This window comes from Lepisosteus platostomus, chromosome 15 (assembly GCF_059453375.1).
Source record: "Lepisosteus platostomus isolate fLepPlt1 chromosome 15, fLepPlt1.hap1, whole genome shotgun sequence".
Classification (NCBI taxonomy): domain Eukaryota; kingdom Metazoa; phylum Chordata; class Actinopteri; order Semionotiformes; family Lepisosteidae; genus Lepisosteus; species Lepisosteus platostomus.
In genome coordinates this window covers 26825603-26843783 of record NC_142625.1, presented here as the reverse complement: position 1 = coordinate 26843783, position 18181 = coordinate 26825603, and the positions used below count along the sequence as shown (strand labels likewise).

The following is an 18181-nucleotide window of genomic DNA, read 5'->3' as shown; positions in this document are numbered from 1 at the left end:
AACACAGTCAATGGTTTGTCTGGCTTTGATCTTTTATCTGTTTCCATCCACCCCTCTATGGTGTTCCCCTGTACCACCTCCCAACAATCCTGTGAATAGAGAAACTTCACAGGGTAGGAATAAGATCTGCCTTGTGCAGATCAGACACTTCTGTACAGTGCCAGCAGAGGGAAATCTACTCCTTATTTGTGGATGAAGAACAGCTGGGAAGAGTCTGAAAACTCTTGAGCTCAGAGCTCGGCCTTGGGGAAAAGACAGGTACAGAAAAATGTTTATTCCAGGACAGAAGGCAATGAAATCAATTAGGACCTAAGCCATATACAGTAACAAAGTTTACATAGTATGCTTATTGTCAGTAATTGCGTCCATCTATGCCAAGTACATACTTCACAATTATATATAATTAGAGAAGTGTATGTTCTTCCAAAGGATTGTGGCAAATTGTCCTCATCTCTAATTTGGCATCTTTGATGATGGATAATTACTAATGACCAAAGGACCCTGTTTTCTCAGATATCAGCCATCTATTTGAAATAAACCATTTTTATGCATGCATACAGCAAGGAAAGATGGGCATCATTACGGCAATCTTACTTGTCAAGAGCTTTTTTGTAATTATGACAACTACGCAAAAATAAAACCCTTTTCAAAAGAAACTCACAAAGAAGCAGGGTTTGAACAAAAGAGAAGCCTTTTTCAAGAGCTTTTAGATAAGCTATTTTTGCAGAGGGCTGACTAAATGCTAATGTGCCATGTCCTAAATGTGACTGAATTTTCAGGCAATTACATACAAAAGTTAAAGGCAAGATAAAAGGCATCTTCCAAAGCTCAGCCTGGATTATTGCATGCTGGACAAGAACCTGAAATTTCTTGTACTTGCTTCTGAATGATAACAGTGGCCACAGGCAGCAGAAGGATTGGAGCAGATGGTGAGACTGGAAAACATATGTATTTATGTTTTCAATTTGTTTTATATCTTTTTGCCTATTTCTGGGGCTTGTTTTTACATTTGAATATTGTTTCTTCACAAAATCGTGCTCTGAGAGTCTCCCTTTAAAGAAAACACTTGACACGTTCATGAAAATCAAAACTGGCAGAGGTCGGCTGCGTTTGTTCTCACTTGTTCTTTGAACTGATGATTTGCAAGAGCTAACTTTGTGTGAGGATAGACATGAGCTCTGAGTCACAACATCGCTACATCCATAGTAAGAAGCTGAGCTAGGATTCATGTGGACGGCCATAGGGATCAAAACTGCGAATAAGTCAAGGCTTGTTAATATTTATCAGTTGGACGAGTGGGATGTCATGCAAAACTTTAAAACACAACATTAAGAAAACTGTGAGGGTGGCCTTCAGCCCATCAACTTGTTTGGCTGCTAGTAGCTTACTGAGCCAAGGATCTCGTGATCTCACTTAGCCCTTTCTGGGAGCTTCCCAAGAAATTAGCGGAAGGACAGTTCATTCCTCACACTTAGCATCATACTGTGTTCTGCTTATTTTATTCACATGGGTGTGTCCCAAACTGGACAGGCTTGGCAAACACTTTACTAGGGTGCACTGCAGCAGCAATGACATTGATAACTGACCGACGCCCCTCTGCCTGTGGGGGGTCCAGGAGGGTCTGGGTTCTTTGTGCACATCAGGGATCGCTTCTAGAGCGCTTCTGGGCACCCTGTTTGGCCTTGACACTATTTTTTATTAGAAGCTCTTGATCTGCTGTTCCTGCAAAACCTGGGATTGTCCTTGAGCAAACGGTTGCTTGTTATTCCTTTTTTTTCTTTTTTTTTTGCACAGGAACTAAACGGGGAAAAAAATAAAAGAAAAAAGCTGAAACGAATGACTGTGTTCAGTTGTGTTATGGGTCCAAATAAACTCTAAGGAGAGGGTGTTCTGTGTAATGCTTTTGCATACAAATTGCACTTATCTGAAAGACTGCTTTTATTTCCTTAAAATGCCCATCAGACCATCAATAATTCTCTTTTTCATTTAGCAGATGCTTTGAACCCCATCAAGACATTTCAAACTGAAAACAAATGTAGCTATGCCTTGCTTGCTGAAGAGGGGGCATAAACAATTTATTATGATGAGATTTCATGCTTATTTTCTCTCCCATTGTACAGAAACATCTTCTTGATCTGATCGGTTTCTGTATCAATGCAATCATTTTGTAAGAGCCATCCAAACAACCAGCTTGGAATAAAGCTGATAGAATCGTGTACAAGACCTAGAATTACACTAATCAAATTGATCAATAAGGCATTATACTCCTTCACTTCATTTTAGAATCTTGGAAGTAGTGTTCAAGAAGCTGCTCACCAGGACCATAAAGCTGAGGATGACAAGCAAAAGGCACATAAGCAAAAGAATAACAAACAAAATAGGGGGATAGGTGGCTGGCCAGACAGACAGATGGAAAATGAAAACTTAAAACCAAAAGAGTGCAAATGAGAGAAGACCATTCATCTAGCTTGCTGGTGGCTCACTGATCTGAGGGTCTCATCCAGCCTGTAAATTAGTTAAAACAATGTGTCTATGTAGTTTCTTTCAGACTTCCACAATTCAACATGTACTGTACCAAGCCACTTGGGGCCACACCTTCGTTAACATGGACAGCCCCAGCCTGGCTGTAGCTGTGTAGTGTCATTTACCAGGTGAAAGGTGTCTGTTCTTACAAATCAGTTAAACCGTACATCAGTCATTCTAGATACTATTCACATCCACTCCAGTCTGCAGGGTCCACAGATGCTTCTGCCAGATAACCTACCCAACACGGCTGAGTCCCTGAGGGAGTCAGCCCACTGAACTTCTAAATCAGCTCAATCAGGCTGCTACAGGTGCACAGGGGTAGAAATGCTGAAGATCCAGGAGTCTAAAAGGCAGTCATCGATCTCAATAAAGAGCAGAAAGCAAGAAGCCAGCAAATGAATCATGAATTCTCCGGATCCCAGAGACAGCGCACAGAAGTGGACAATGTGACAGGGATGCACAATGGCTAAGGCAGGCAGCCCGGACAGTGGCTTGCCCGTGTGTAAGTTGTGCAGGCAGCTCCATCAGAGAGGGGTGATGGACAGTGGAAAGAGGGGTGCGCACGGGAGAGGACTGCACTACCTCACGGGGGCCCCTCTGGACTGCGCGGGCTTCAGCAGCACGGTGATGGTGGTGTCTGTTTCATTGAGAGGCACATCCGTCTCATACTCTGGCATGGAGGGTGCTGGGAGGAGAGAGATAGAGAGTGTGACATTTCGGTCTCATAAAGAAAGGATATTGTCACCACTATGGCAGCTTCTTAAAGATATTTGATGCAGGTGACATTTTACTGTATATGCAATATGCATCTCCTTGTCTGTCAAACCAGCCTTCCTGCTTTATGTGATTGCACAGTATTTCCAACTTCAGGGGGACTGAATGGGAATACTTTCACTGGAATACCCTGGAGCATCATGACAGAAATACTAGGCCACCACCCAATTAAAGATGTCTTTTGCAGCTCACCTACTGTCTTGATCTTGTCTTCTGCAGCCAGAAGGCGGTCTCTCTGACAACACTGCAAGGTCACAGGGCCGACAAGTCAACTCAGCTCAGACAACTCAAACACATGCCACCACAGTGGGGCTTGTCCGGTCATGGCCACTGAGGGCTGCCCAATCACTGCCTGATCACTGATCGATCGCTGGCTCACAATGCATCCAGTCTCAATGGTTATATGGTCACGTCCACTGGAGAGCTGAAACTGCACACCATGTGAGCTCCCTTCTCAATCCAGCTTTTAATAATTTTCTGTGCTATCTTTTTAATTCCCAGTTGTACCATAGTAGGGAAGAGGCAGCAACACTCACAGTAAATGATGAAAGGGGAATTTATCAAAGTATTACATACCTACCACATAAATTGTGCAGTTGCCATGGCAAACAGACATGGGCTTCTGCAGTGTGTCCCATTAATACAAACACACAAACCCATGACTCAGACAATGCACAGATTCAGAACTTTTCGTTGCATGCTATAAGTCCTTGCAGTATGATAATGGGGAGAACATCTTATTAAAATGTAATTCTCTTTTGTTAGCACAAAATTAATATTGCAACAAGTTTTAATTGCAAACTACCTGAATTTCACAAAAAAAGTAAATGTCTAGCAAACTGTAACAGCTCGTCAATGGCAGAAGTGTTTCTGTTGGTTCGGTAATTATAGCACATGCAGTTTTAACAGCCCTCATTGCACACTATCTAATTACCCTTTAAAATGTCACATTACCATTAACAATAATTATCTTCTAAAGATGCATAGGACAATATAGATTAAGAAATGGATTCGCATGAGACGAACACTGTTTTTGTAAGAATTACGAGCAGGTTTTGGCTGTGCTGCAGGCACTAACAATCCCTTGGCCCTCCGAAACGCGCAGGGCAACTCACCTCTGATGCAAGGCAGATTAAAGGGCTACTGAGCACGATCTCACACATCTTTAATTATTAACACTAACCCCCTGATACATGTTAATGTCCTGTGCAGGTTTTGTTTTCCTGCTGGCTTTTGCGAACCCGTCTTTAACGATGAGGAAACGGAGAGATGTCCGCAGGAGAGGCCTGGAGAGGGCGAAATAAGAGCGCTCTCGGCAGCTCTGCCTGCTGCTCCAGTGACGCCACCGCGTGACCCTGCGGAGGCCAGAAACACGCCTCTCCCTGTCTTCACACACACCGGCCAGAATCAAACCCGAAACCAGGAGCCCCGAAGCAGCAGTGTTGCCCGCCACATCAGCGTAGAGAAATAAAATGAATCGTAACCGGTACAGCAGCTTCTGTTGCTGTTCTTATTCGAAGTACCCTGGGCATGAACGCAGCAGACCCGCCACGAGTCCCACAGTTTGATACTCTCTAGTCACTGCGCATGGCAGGACCTCCATCCTAACGAGGCACTGGAGACGCGAGTCTAGCACTGAAAGCTTTCCCCAGTGTCCCGGCCCTGTTCAGTGTGTCAGCAGCACGGGCTGGGCTGGAGTGCGTCGTTGCGCTCACCGGCGATCTTGGTGGCGATGCGGGTGGTGACGGGGGGCCCGAAGCCCTTGGACGTGCTGGCCTTGATGGTGAAGGAGTAGGTGGTGCCGGGGTGCAGCCCCACGAACAGGTGGTGCGTCTCGTTGCGCAGCTTGAAGACCCGGCCGCGCTGGCCAGACAGGTCCGCGCTGGGGTCCAGGGAGCTCAGCGCTTTGTACGTGATCTGCAGACAAGACACACTCATTCATCAGCCGATACTACTATCAGCCGTAATATCAGTCACTAAGCTGAAATGATCATGATAATGAGGTTACTTGCAACATCGGAAACCTCAAGTTAAAACAGCCCCGAGGTTTAATACTTTAATATTACGAATTACATATTTTAAAAAACAAAGAAAGAAGGGGACACCGTGCGAACGCTTATTTTCGACCCAGCCGAAGATCTTGTGCTTTTCGCTTTAATAAGCTGCAGTGAAATTCATGGTCACACACACACACACACACACACACACACACACACACACACACACACACACACACACACGGCCAAGAGTCCAGCGTGATTTGTTTTTGCTGGGACGGAAATAACGAGGAGTGACAGCTCCGCGCCCGATGGACTGGCTGTCGGAAAGAGCTACCCAGGGGCAGAGATCAGTCAAGGGGCGTTAGGACTGCAGTGCACTTTCACCTGAGAGCAGCAGAGAGGAAACGCCAGCAGCGAGCGAGCTGATGATCAGTGGAAATTCGGGCCAAGAGCCCCAGACAGAAAACTCCTGTGTGATGTGATGTCATCGCCGTCGGGCTGACTGAATGAATCAGTTGCCGGCGAGAGCGGCCCGTGAGCAGCGCTCTTGGACTCTTGGACGCAGGTGACTCTTACAACAGGGTCGAACACCGAACGGCTCCACTCCGGAACGACCGCATTAAACTCATGAGGGGTAACAGGGCACGTTCCTCTCGAAGCCCGTTTCCGCCAGGGAGCAAAAACAAAAACTTCATATCTTTATATAGACTTCATATCTCGCAGTTGCGACATTGTATCTCAACATAACGAGTTTATATCTCGCAACTGCGACTTAAAATCTCATCGTTACGACTTTATTTCTCGTAATTCCAAATGAATAAGTCGCAACTGCGACTTCGAAATAGCCCACATTTCGTGGTCTATCCGTTTGTTATTGTAACGGATTCGGGCTCTAGGCCTTGCGCCCTTGTCCCTCACCCCATGGGCTCGAACCCGGGTCTCCGGCGCCGCTCAACAGGGGTCTTGCCGGCTGAGGTAAAGAGGACCCAGCGGCCAATATCGCCGCACTGCAACCAGCTCGTACAACCTGTATCTCAACCGGTCCGTTACACTATATTCATACATCGTACAGGATCTCTAGGCCTGGAGTCTTGTCTTGTCAGGTGCCTTGATAAAAATGAAATTAATGTAGGTCTACACTAATTTTTATGGAAGCCTATTTCCGCCGGGGAGGTGTCCACTGTACCTGGACGGAAGAGAGCACGGTGGGCTTCTGCCCGATGAGCGACCTGGCCGGGCTACGATCACTGCTGGCGCCAGAAGTGACGTCAGAATTGTGCGATACTAAGTCGCAATTGCAAGGTATAGAGTCATAAATACGAGAAATGAAGTCGGAATTGTGAGATTTTAAGTCGCACTTGTGAGATATGAAGTCAGAATTATGCCAACGTTTTAATTTTGAGATCTAAAGTCGGCATTACCAGAAATAAAGTCGTAACTCTGAGATACAATGTCACAATTGCGAGATATAAACTCGTAATTCTGAGATAGGATGTTGCAATTGCGAGAAATAGTCACAATTTTGCGATCTAAAGTGGAAACTGCGAGATACCACAGCGCGGTTTTTGTTTTACTCCCTGGTGGAAACGGGCTTCCAAACTTTCCCCCTGTAATTAAACCTGCAGCGCCCGGCCAGCGCGTCTCAGCCGGACCTGCTGGACTCCGACAGCACCGCCTGGGCACTGAGCTGTGCCGCACGACCGACAGGACAAAACAGGACCCTTATCTACAGACGGGCACTAAGAAAAACAGTCTGCGCTTATGTAAATACTGATAGTTTTGACGACAAGTTTTTTTTAATTCATTTTAATTAGAAATAAATATTATCCGTAAGCAGTGACCTTCACAGTGACAACGATCAAAACAAAGCCTCAAGGGCAGAGATGTACTTGTTTAACTTTTACTCTTTTTTTCCCCAAGTTTTGCTTCGTGATATTTCATGTTTTGTTTCGCGTTTTTTTTTCTTGTTGCTACATAGCTTTCAAGATTGATTCACGGCTTCCTTGATAAAACTGCGTGCGTCGGCACAATAAATCAGCCTTCACTGTCACAGTTTTAATACCGGCCCCGCTGCCTCCCTGCCGTTCCTGTGGGTCTATTACTGCGTTACCAGTCCCGGCTGCTGATACAGAGCCTCAGAAAAGTGAGACTCATGATTTATTTACAGCTAAATTCCCAGAGAACCAGCTGCACACTCCAAATTCAATCATACTGGACCATTTTACCGAGCTGTCCTTATAATACGCCACACACTGACTCTTTTAACTCAGTTTCACGCCGCAGAGAGCCAACTTATTCATAATAAAACACCGCAAATGACTTGATGTTTATTAATAGGGAACCTTTTCCGCCTTTACGACGACCCGTAAAACATTATTTCTACTTTATTATTACTTGCTTTTTAGAGCACCGCGAGTTTATTTGTTTTCTCCTCTGTATTTGGACTAGAGCTGGTCTTTCAGCCCTCATAAAAACAGGGAAACAGGGATTTTACTGCTCGGTGAAACTGCAGGCAGAGGCCGGAGCCCCACTTGCCAATGGTGCGAAGACGCATTAACAGCAGCGTTTCTCATCCGGAAAGCCGAAGATTAAACGCAGAAGCAGTAAGAGAGCCGCGGCAAAATAAAGCCGCAGATACGCTGTGGCTGGAATTGAAGATGGGCAGAGGAAGCAGGTTTGGTCACCTGCCACTGAGACAGGAAGGTCGCTCTGGAAAAAGGAAACATGTTGGGAATGAACCCCACTGCCTGTGGAGGTCTACTGTCAGAGCTGGCAGCTGGTACAACATGTCAGTCTCTGCGCCACAGGACTGTCTGGGCATCACTGCACATGCAGTCCCATTCCTGCCTAGTAGATGACACCGAAGAAAACGTTTCAGCACTGCAAAATTAATTAATTATTCCATTCATGACTGACCATGACGACGCACTAGAGTTGCACGAGCACGAAATCAGCTCGTTAGTGAGAGCGGATCATGCAAAAGTGTTGCAGTGATTCCACGTACTGAAACTCAGGCTTGGTGAACTCAAGGGAAGGACAGAGCGGAACCTGTACTCCCCACACAGGACCACACAAGTTTGAGCACCACCTCACACAGACGTGCCAACACTGGGGCCACGCCCTCTTTCGCGGTGAACCTCACTCGCTGCCTATCCTGTGGGATCACCCTGACGTGACAAACGTGCTCGAAGAATAGTGCAAATCCTCGTACTGGGGCAGTTATGCCGGTGATGCCCCACCGGCCAGAATTAAAATGTATTGTACATTTCTGGAATGAGTTTTCTATCTGATCCTCAGTGACCATCGGACAGGCATGTGCTTGTCCAGCCTCTACGAGAGGAATGGGACAGAATCCCACAGGACAGCACCTGTAACCTGCTGCAAAGCACGAGCCTCCGAAATACAGCCTGAATTGCTTCAAGTAGTGACCACATATACTACCAACCTGTCGCTTTCAGAGTAGTCTACCTGTTGATCAACCCTATTGACAAATGTTAATCTGTATATTTTACGAATCTTTTTTTAGCAGTCTTTTTCTTTACCTTTCAGTATGGAATGAATCTTTACCCGTTCCGGCTCAGGACATTACAGCCCGTACATTATAACGCACGACCATCTGTTCGGTCAGAGTGTTTTAGAGAGCATAACACAACATTAAAACTGATCATTTTGAAAGTGAACAGCCCAGTTGTCAGATCCAAGCTGAAAGATGTCAGTAACGCAACACCATCCTCCACGAACACCATCACTCTTCTACGACTAAAAATAAAAAAAGCTATCAATGCCGATCGATAGCTCTCCATTATGTTTTTCAATTTAGCAAGAGGCTTCCATCTTTTCTGACCCAGGGGACTGGCAATAGACAAACTAATCTGAAGTTTAAGGACACTAGTAAAGCAGGTCATCCTCTCTGATGAAAGATGATAGAAAACAAGGATTTTTGTACATTTTTTTTCTTGAATGATAAGAGCTGCTGGCCTCATTCCTCCCGGTGTAGCAGGCCATACACACACATGTGCAGCTCTGCACACTGCTGGAGGAGTCAGCCTCTGACTGCAAATCTCTGCGTGGTGCGTTGCTTGACATCAGACACTCCAGACGTGCTGTAAGCATCAGAGGACAGCCAGGTAAGATATGTTGCCATCCTCACCTAGAAAAGGTGCTTGCCTGAGAGCAGGTGGGGGACTGTGACTGCAGGTTCGAGCCTGGGTGAAGTCACTACTCCACTGTGACAGGGACTCTCCCAGCAGCAGCTCATAGCTGGCTGAATGCAGCCAAGGGAAAGGTGGGTTAACTCAGTCAGGACTTGTGCCAACACGAGACGCCTGTGCTGCGTTCTCACTTGCGAGCTGGTGCTCAGCCTGTGGTACAGGGCTGTGCTGTCTGTGACCTGTTACAAGATGGTTGGGCTGAAGGCAGGCAGGTCAGGGGAGTCCGCCCACTCTTCCTCATTCTCCCCTGTGCAGTCGCAGGGTTTACAACTCTGGACCAAGATGTGAAACCACACAGTTCGCTGTTCCACCATTAAAGCATGAACCACTAGGGTAAAGACCTGCTTCTACCCTATGGCAGTGCGCATCATAAACAGCTAACTGTGCAGAACTCAATGCACCTCTGCACTACATCTACACCTCTACAACATATTTATTTATTGTTGTTACTATTTATCATGTCCCATTTTGTAATGTATTGTGTACATTGTGTGTCCATGTGTGCATGTCCTGAGAGATAAGTGTGAATAAGAATTCCAGTTACCTGTATATATAGCAATAAACTCCTCTATCTACCTATTTGGGGCGGAGCGGTGGCTCTGTGGCTCAGGATCTGCGCCTGTGACCGGAAGGTTGCCGGTTCAAATCCCACGGCCGGCAGAGGAATCCTACTCCGTTGGGCCCCTGAGCAAGGCCCTTAACCCCAACTGCTCCAGGGGCGCCGTACAATGCCAGACCCTGCGCTCTGACCCCAAGCTTCTCTCCCTGTCTCTGTGTCTGTGTCTCCCTGGAGAAAAGCTGGGGTATGCGAAAAGACGCATTCCTAATGCAAGAAATTGTATAGGGCTAATAAAGAAACATTATTATTATTATTTCAGATCAACTGGGTATAACAAAAATAATTAGTGATACTAAATTTCCGTTTAGTCATTTGCTACACAGCGACTCTGATGTGAACTCAAGCACATGCTTGAATGTAGAGACAGAGAATTTGCAGTTGTGTTCCAACACGAAACTCATCCACAGGCACCTACACCATAACACACCATGAGATAACCTGATATATCACGACCTTACAAGCAAAACCGCAAAACCCTTTTCAGATTCTATTTCTCTTTCTTTTTCACTGTGACTTAATGGTGGGGATCATTCTTCACATCACAGAATTGCAGTTATCTACCATTATTATGGTTTAATGAGTAGGTTGTCTCCTAACCACAATAGCTGCCCATCTTTGATTCCTTTCTATACTGACATTCATTAAAATAAAAGACATCAGGGAACCACCTGCTATATCCACACAGTTCTTAAGAGAGCCTTCAAGGCAGTTGTCTTTTTTTTTTTAGTGATTCTGGACAGCAGACTTCTCAGGGGGCCCACAACTCTGTTAATTTCCCATCTGAAAATAGAATCCAAGCCATCAATAAGTCCTGCTTTACTGCTGCCTCAGTGGGCTTTTAAATCAAGGGGTTTAACACTCGGTCAGGAATGCCGAGAGATTGCCAGTGCTGGAAACGGAGACTTTTCTTCTGTCTCGTCTGCTGAACTCAACAGGCCAGAGTCAACAATAACGACCTCTTATTAGCTTCTTCAGAAGTTCACTAACTCGTTTATATTTCATCTTTGGTTTCCTTACTAGAAAGCCAAAGGCATCTAAAACAAAGAGCCCAGATTGCTGGGAGACCAGGGCTGGATAAGATCCCTGTATCAATCAGCTGCAAACATCTGAATGAGGGCGGGTGGCCTCGGGGATAATCCCATCAGAGTCTCCCATCTCCCACAAGGGCCAACGCTACTGGTTGACCAACTGATGGATTAAGCAGGTGCTGTGGTTTCTGATCAAAATGGGTTTTGCCTGACAGCCCCCTTCTGTCCAAACACCTCTCTCCATGCTCTGTTGTTTTAACCCACAGCGCTGAGGCAGCAGCAGGAGGAGCAGGGTCACCGGGTTTGCTACAGCACTCACAGACACACAGAACCGTGCCTCAGTGCACTTCCAAAACGCTGTGCTGTCCAACACTGTTCAGACTGCCCATTCAGATCCTTTGTTCGATCTCGCAAGATAAAACGCACAACTAGAAATGTGCAGCTTGCTATGCATCAGGGGCTGCTGCCGATCAGTGCCAGATAACCGGGATGGGCTTGGAAAGGTGAGAAGAGGTCAGCAATTAAAGAGTGCGCATCCTAACTTTCAGTTTGAAATGGTAACCAATCTATACTGATGAAAGTAAAAACCAATCCACAGAGGGAAAAAAATAAATGCTATTTAATCAAACAGGCCAAGGTCTTATGTCCCCTGCGACAAACGTGTCCATTTGCCCAGAATACGCTGGATAATGTGTCACTGGTTCTCAACCAGACACCACTCGGGACAGATCTGACTGTTAAAGAGGTGAACAGAGCATCAGGCAAACGGAAAGTGCTACTGTACGTAAAATGAAAAATGCAATATGAACGCGATTCATTTTTACGTTCGACTCGCTGCAACAGTATGGAAGTTGGCTCTACACACTCAGCTCCACCATGAGGATCCCCTGCGCCTTAGGTGATTCATCGGTACTTAGTGAAGCTGACACGCAAAAGAACGATGCAAGTCATATAAGGAACTTACAGCGTTTTATAAAAATGTGCTAATTCCTCTACCGTTTGACATTTCAAGAATATATAGTGCGTATATAAACATTCAGTGTACTCAGGGGCCCCTTTAGCAATGGAATAATGCAAGTACTTATTAACACTATAAAATAGACTGATGAAGCATGAAGATAAAATAAAACATGTTGAGTACTCAAACTAAATTAGACAATCCGGGAGAAATAGTGTCCTCTGGATGTGTTCCATTAAGATCACCAGGAATGAAGAGCAAATCCGAGATACCCAAGTGTCTCCCTCTGTCTGTAGAAGGTGTTTGGATTCTTACACATCTTTATGGTGTCAGTATTGCATTGTTGCACATTGATAGCTCTGCTATTCTCCAGCAGGATAAATTACTATTGGCTCTGCAGTACTGTACAGGCTGGTGTGGACAGTCTGCTGCACTACCAATGATGAAGAATGCTTTATTTTTTTAAACAGCTGTGTAGGACTTATTAACCCATAAAGAGCCTTTCATATTAAAAAATATCCTAAAGCTTGGTGCAGACCACATCGGACGCAAAGTAACCGTGCCAAAATCATAACATTCCTACATCAAAACTATACAAATGCCAATGAATTAACAACAACAGGGATTCTGGCACCCTGTTCTCAAAGGGGACATTGTTTCCACAGTTTGGATTTTGGCAGCACACGTAAATAAGAGTGTGCGAGAATGGGGTTGAACAGGCGAGCAGACGGATTGATTTTCTGAACTAGTTCAGCAAGTCTGTGGGGGGTACAGCTAGTCAGAGGAACGCCAGTCATCTTGACTGGAGGGAGGGCACAGTAGATGTGCTAGAGGGTTAAAGGTGACACCTAATTTTATTGATCTTGCTGATGAAAAAAGTCCACAAAATGACTGCTTATGGTGTGTGAGGAAACCACTGTGGCTGTGCAGCATGGATCTAACAATGGTCTTGTTGCTACAATCTAGATATAAAATAGATTGCAAGACAATCCGGATGTTGCCTAGAACAGGGGTCTCCCCACCCTCACCAGCAGGTTTGACTGCTGCCATTGAGTCATTATTTGTCAAATTGGACTTTGATCAGCTGAACAGGTGACTTCTTAAATCCAGTCATCTAAAGTTCCCCTAATGGAATAAATTCCTTGCTTAATTCACTTCCAAGTCTTGATAATCCTTAAAAACTGGTGAATTAGGGAGATGTTTAAAATAAACTGTGTTGAGGCTCTTCAGAACACGGTTTAGTCAAGAATCACCACGTTCATTTTCGATAATACCACCACAGAGAATCAAACCCTCAGTCAGCCTGGAATTCACTCTATTTACATATTCCTAGGGGAAGAGCAGGAATAAGAAATCAATTGTGTTTTTTTCCAGGGGGCTACAATGTTAACAAACTCAGTGAATGTGTTGTCTTGGAGATGGTAATTAGTGGAGGGGGTGAATGTAATGAGAGTGCGGGGGGGTGGGTATATTGCAGAAGGGTCTACAAGGTGTGAGGATTGTTTGATTGCTATGAAGGCAATTCATCTCCAGTCAAAAACACTCGGTTTTGCTCCCTGTTCTCGGTCTCTTTCTCTCTCCCTCTCTTTCTGTGCTTGCTCACCCATCCAGAGTAGAGAAGCCATCAATCTCTCCCCTCCACCTGAAGCTCCTCTACACTGTCGAGTAGAACAACAATTGAGAGCCATTTCCCATCTTCTCCCAGATGAACAGCAATCAAGCCAAAATACCCAGAGCATGATCTGATGGACGCTTTCCAATGAACAATTCATATCAGCTGTTTCCCTGCAGCGTGTTATTTAAGATGCAGAGTTATTTCAGAAAGTTCCCCTGCAATACTGATAATGGGGAGACAGTACATTACAGTTTTCATTCATCTTTGCTGATGAGCATATTTCTGTCTGTGTAAATAATGCAGTAGAAATGATGGAATATCAATTTAACTGCTGTGACAAAACATTACCACTTTCTCCCTTATTGGCACTTATTTAACAGCCTCAGTCTCCTTGAGAATTTTCTTGTGTGTGCAGGGAGAGTAAGATGGGGGCAGAGAAGGTAGTGATGGGGGTATAATTTATCCTATAACTTGAGAAAAAAAAAGGACTACTACATTTTCAAAATCAGTTTCTAATCCTTGCAACTGGAAATGCCACCTCTACAAAAAATGTGTTTTTTGTTCCATTTCTATTTCTACCATTATTGACAAAACTATCTTAAACTAACATCCAACCACAGTGGAGATCCCCAGCACCTTCGACAAGGAGATAAAGGCCAGGAAAGCCAGGAAATTCACAGGTAATTAAGACAGTGAGCAGCTTAATTAATTAACAAAGACCTGGGCTGGAATGCAAAACACAAGGTGCTCTACCCTCTGCAGTAGATTCATATCAAACAAAACTATTTTTCTCTTTATCTGATTAAGATTAAATTCTTAAGAGAGGTTATTTTACCTCTGTAGCATCCTCACCCTAATCACTGTAAGAAATAGCTCTGCTGTCTTAATTATGTCCAAAATAAAGACAGTTAGGTCAATAACCACACACAGTGGCGTACTCAGAGTTCTGCCCAATGTGTGACACGTGACACTGTTATGGTGTCTTCACTCCCCATGATTTCCAAAGTCCCCTGGTCTGTTCAGCTACTCGTTTGAAAATGGCAGGTGTCTCTGCCTCTGTGCAGAAGAAGGATCTCAGTTTCAGGAATGTTCTGTGTCACTGTTCTCTGGCTGGATTAAAGAGCAGCAACAACTACTTTTTGTACAGCGCGGCACATATTCTAAATGAGGCCTGACTCTAGTGTATTGTACAATTTTAACCTAACAGCCTACGAGTTAAAATACTTTACTCTATGCATATCCTAACATTCTATTTGCCTTCTTATTGTTTTTTTCCCCACTTTTCTTCTTTTCCTTCACATCCCGTGTTTTACAGCGCAGTGAGGAAGGAAATGGGAACAGATGGAGAGAAAGAACAATTCGGTCATCACCAGGCATCAGGAGAAAAATACGGGAATGAGTCGCAGCAAGACCCCAATGCAAAACACTTCAGCTGGTCGAACTGAAGGAAGCTCTTACATCTCCGAAAAATATTGCAAGGCCCAATCTAAGCAGTGTTACACTATCACAGCCCCAGGACAGGTCAATGAAGAAATCAGCCCTGGTTAGCAAGAGGCCATAATGTAAGGAATAATGAATCAAGTCGCTATGAGCTTACAGTGCTTCGTATGGTCTGCTAAACCATCTCTCGTTACGTTAGATCTACATCATTTACTACTGACATCTGTGTATAAAGTGCTTCTACCATTTCCCTTAAATTTTTAATCCCTCTTTGCAATTTTACTGCGACTCCTTTTGAAAGAGTACCAACCGTACTTAAACCATAAAGTGGTTTAAGATGGACCTCACTGAGGAAAAAAAACACACCTATGAAATTGCATTGACCTTATGTGCTCAAATACATTAGGACTGACTTCAGCCTTTCTAGAAGAGATTAATCTGTTTACTTCTCTTTCATCTTTGGCACCTGGGGCTCCTTTTTAGTAACGCTGGAGTAAACTGGGCTCTCTCCATTACATGGGAGTCTAAAAGCTGCTGACATTGGAAGAGCGCTGGCACTGAGGACTGTAAGCACGCTGACTAAGTTTCCAATGGGGGAGAGAACATTCACTTAATACAATGGAAGACAATAAACCTGAGTTTCCCAGTTAGCAGAGAGCGGTACTCCTATCTGGCACTGCCAGAATCAATATGACACTGCCTAAAGCTTCATCACGTCACAGAGGAATGACAGCCTCTCAGCACATCAGGGCACATTATGTTAGGGAATCTGAATGCTCCTGATCATCAACACTGTAAATACCCATTAACCCCCTTCAGACTAAAGACAAACTCGCCTGGACTTACGTCCCTGGTAAGGTGGAGAAGAGGCTTAGAGCTCAGATCCTGGGACAAATGCAATCCATTGCCTTCTTAATTGAATCAATGATCGCTATTATGCCAGGTACAACAGAAAATGTGAACAAATTGTACTAGACAGAATGCACTCAATGCCTGTGGTCAAATTTACAATCGAGGAGATGGCAAAGACTAATTTTACCTTAATGATGTCTCTAAACAATGGCTACCTACAAAGCTTGACAAAATGGCTTTTGCTGCAACTAAAATCCATAAAATTAAGAGGCGTAACAGGCTTTTAGTGTCCCCCCCCCTTCAAGCAAGGAATGGATTTAGTGCCACACTTTTTATACTGCTACTTTAATGTCATAATCCCATGAAACAAAATTTTAAATAGATCAATAATCCATTAGGATTAGAGGAGAAGTGGCAGACACACTTTTCCACATCAAAGTGAATAGCAATTTACCTTCAAACAGTGATTTAGAAACTCTGTATGTGCCTCCCCAGCGAGTGAGCCTGAGTGAACGGGTGTTTAATACACTTGGAGTCCTGCTGGTTTTATAAGACACAGCGTCAGTTATTCAAATGCAAATACACAGTACTTATAATCAACATATTTCTGCCAGAATCTGCATAGCTTTATATGAGGCTAAAATCAATCCCTCTCCTGCTAAAAACTTAATTTTATTCTTGAGAAACAGGAAGCTATTGCAGTGGTTGGTTTTCTGAAGAGTTGTGATTAAAACAAACTCAGATTTCACTTTTTTTTCCCATTCCAAAAAATAGAACTACTTTTTACAAATCCATACTCTGGGGATCCTGTGCGTCTCAGCCTGCAAAGGAGCTCACTTAGATGTGCAGGTTTTATACAGGCCAGCTGAGACCAGGGTTCAAACAGCAGTGTGACCAATGAACATACAGTAGGAAAGACTGCAAGGAACTGGAGACCAGGTGGCCGGTCTAGTTTAGGTTTTTCAGTGCCTATTTAATCTGAGGAGCTCATCCAGCCATTCCCTGAATCAAGAGAGGACATCAGCACCAATAAAGAGAAGGGGCACATAGATCCACACTCTCAACACCGTTTGTGTAAAGAAAGGCCTCCTGTTCCCTGTGATAACTGTACTTCGACATACTGCAGGCCCCACTTGTCTCTTGTGGTTAGCTCCCAGATAACCCCCAGGTAGAGGGCGGCGGCCTGCCTGTGTCTGCGGTTCCAACTCTCCTGAAAGGTGCCAGGAGACTGGCAGCATGTGTGGGCATGACTGCAGGTCCTCATTCTCTCCTGTGCAGTTAATGGGGATTCAGATATTTCAGAAAATTTTTTTAATGCTTTTCTGTCAGATTTCGGGCTTGCCTTCACAGTCTTGTTTGTGTTTAATCTCCCAGCACACATTCTGAGCTCAGACCCACATGGAGTTTTCTTTTTGCCCCTTGTTGTGAGTAAAGGGCAGTATGTGCAGATCATAGCCACAAAGGAAGCGTGAAGCACACTTGCGGTACCTGAAACAAATTAGTTTTTCGTCGACAGCGCTGCTGCACTTGAATGACAATTACATTGTCAATCCACATGAAAGTTACATATTAATCTCAGAGCTACTGAACAATAAATAACTGTTTCATTCTTTCATTTCATTAGAAAAGCTCATTTTGTTACTTCAGCATTATCAGGCCTCATTTCGAGGACTCCAACATGAACTTCAGCAATCTCACTAGACTGCTAGATGACTAGCAGGGCAGTGGCACTCTGGTCAGTACTGCTGCCTCACAGGGCAGAGTCAAGGCCTGGGGCAGCAGTCTGCATGGAGTTTCAGGCATTGTGCACTCTGGTTTCTGGAGAGGCTTGATTTGCTACATTATACTACCTGGGTGACGGTCTCTTCCAAAGGCCAGCCATCTCCCATCACATCACACTTGTGAAATAAACCTAGAAAACGTTTTTGTCTTTATGTCCACCTCATGTTTATGTTGTTTTTTTATTTTAAACAGTAAAAACAAAACTAGTTATTGTATAAAAAAAACTAAAAGAATTTGGAAATAATGCATCATCAAGTTAAAGCTAACTTTAAAAAAATATTAAAAGGATTTCATCACACGATAGGTTGCGAAAGTAAGAAAAATCTTTCCGTCACCACAAAGTTTCTAGCAAAACGACATGGGTAGCAACACAAAA

General features: G+C 44.4%; 1 protein-coding gene across 13 annotated transcripts in view; it reads right to left on the bottom strand.

Moving 5' to 3' along the window:
• Positions 1–18181, bottom strand: part of ptprt (protein tyrosine phosphatase receptor type T) — a 190992-nt gene that overhangs the window by 72436 nt on the left and 100375 nt on the right. For all 13 annotated transcript variants that reach the window (XM_088607904.1, XM_088607905.1, XM_088607908.1 and 10 more), the window contains exons 11-12: positions 5016–5217; positions 3109–3211 (exon numbers count right to left, since the gene is read on the bottom strand). In XM_088607904.1, the coding sequence (XP_088464030.1) occupies positions 3109–3211; positions 5016–5217 (305 nt within the window). The remainder of the gene's footprint in view (positions 1–3108; positions 3212–5015; positions 5218–18181) is intronic.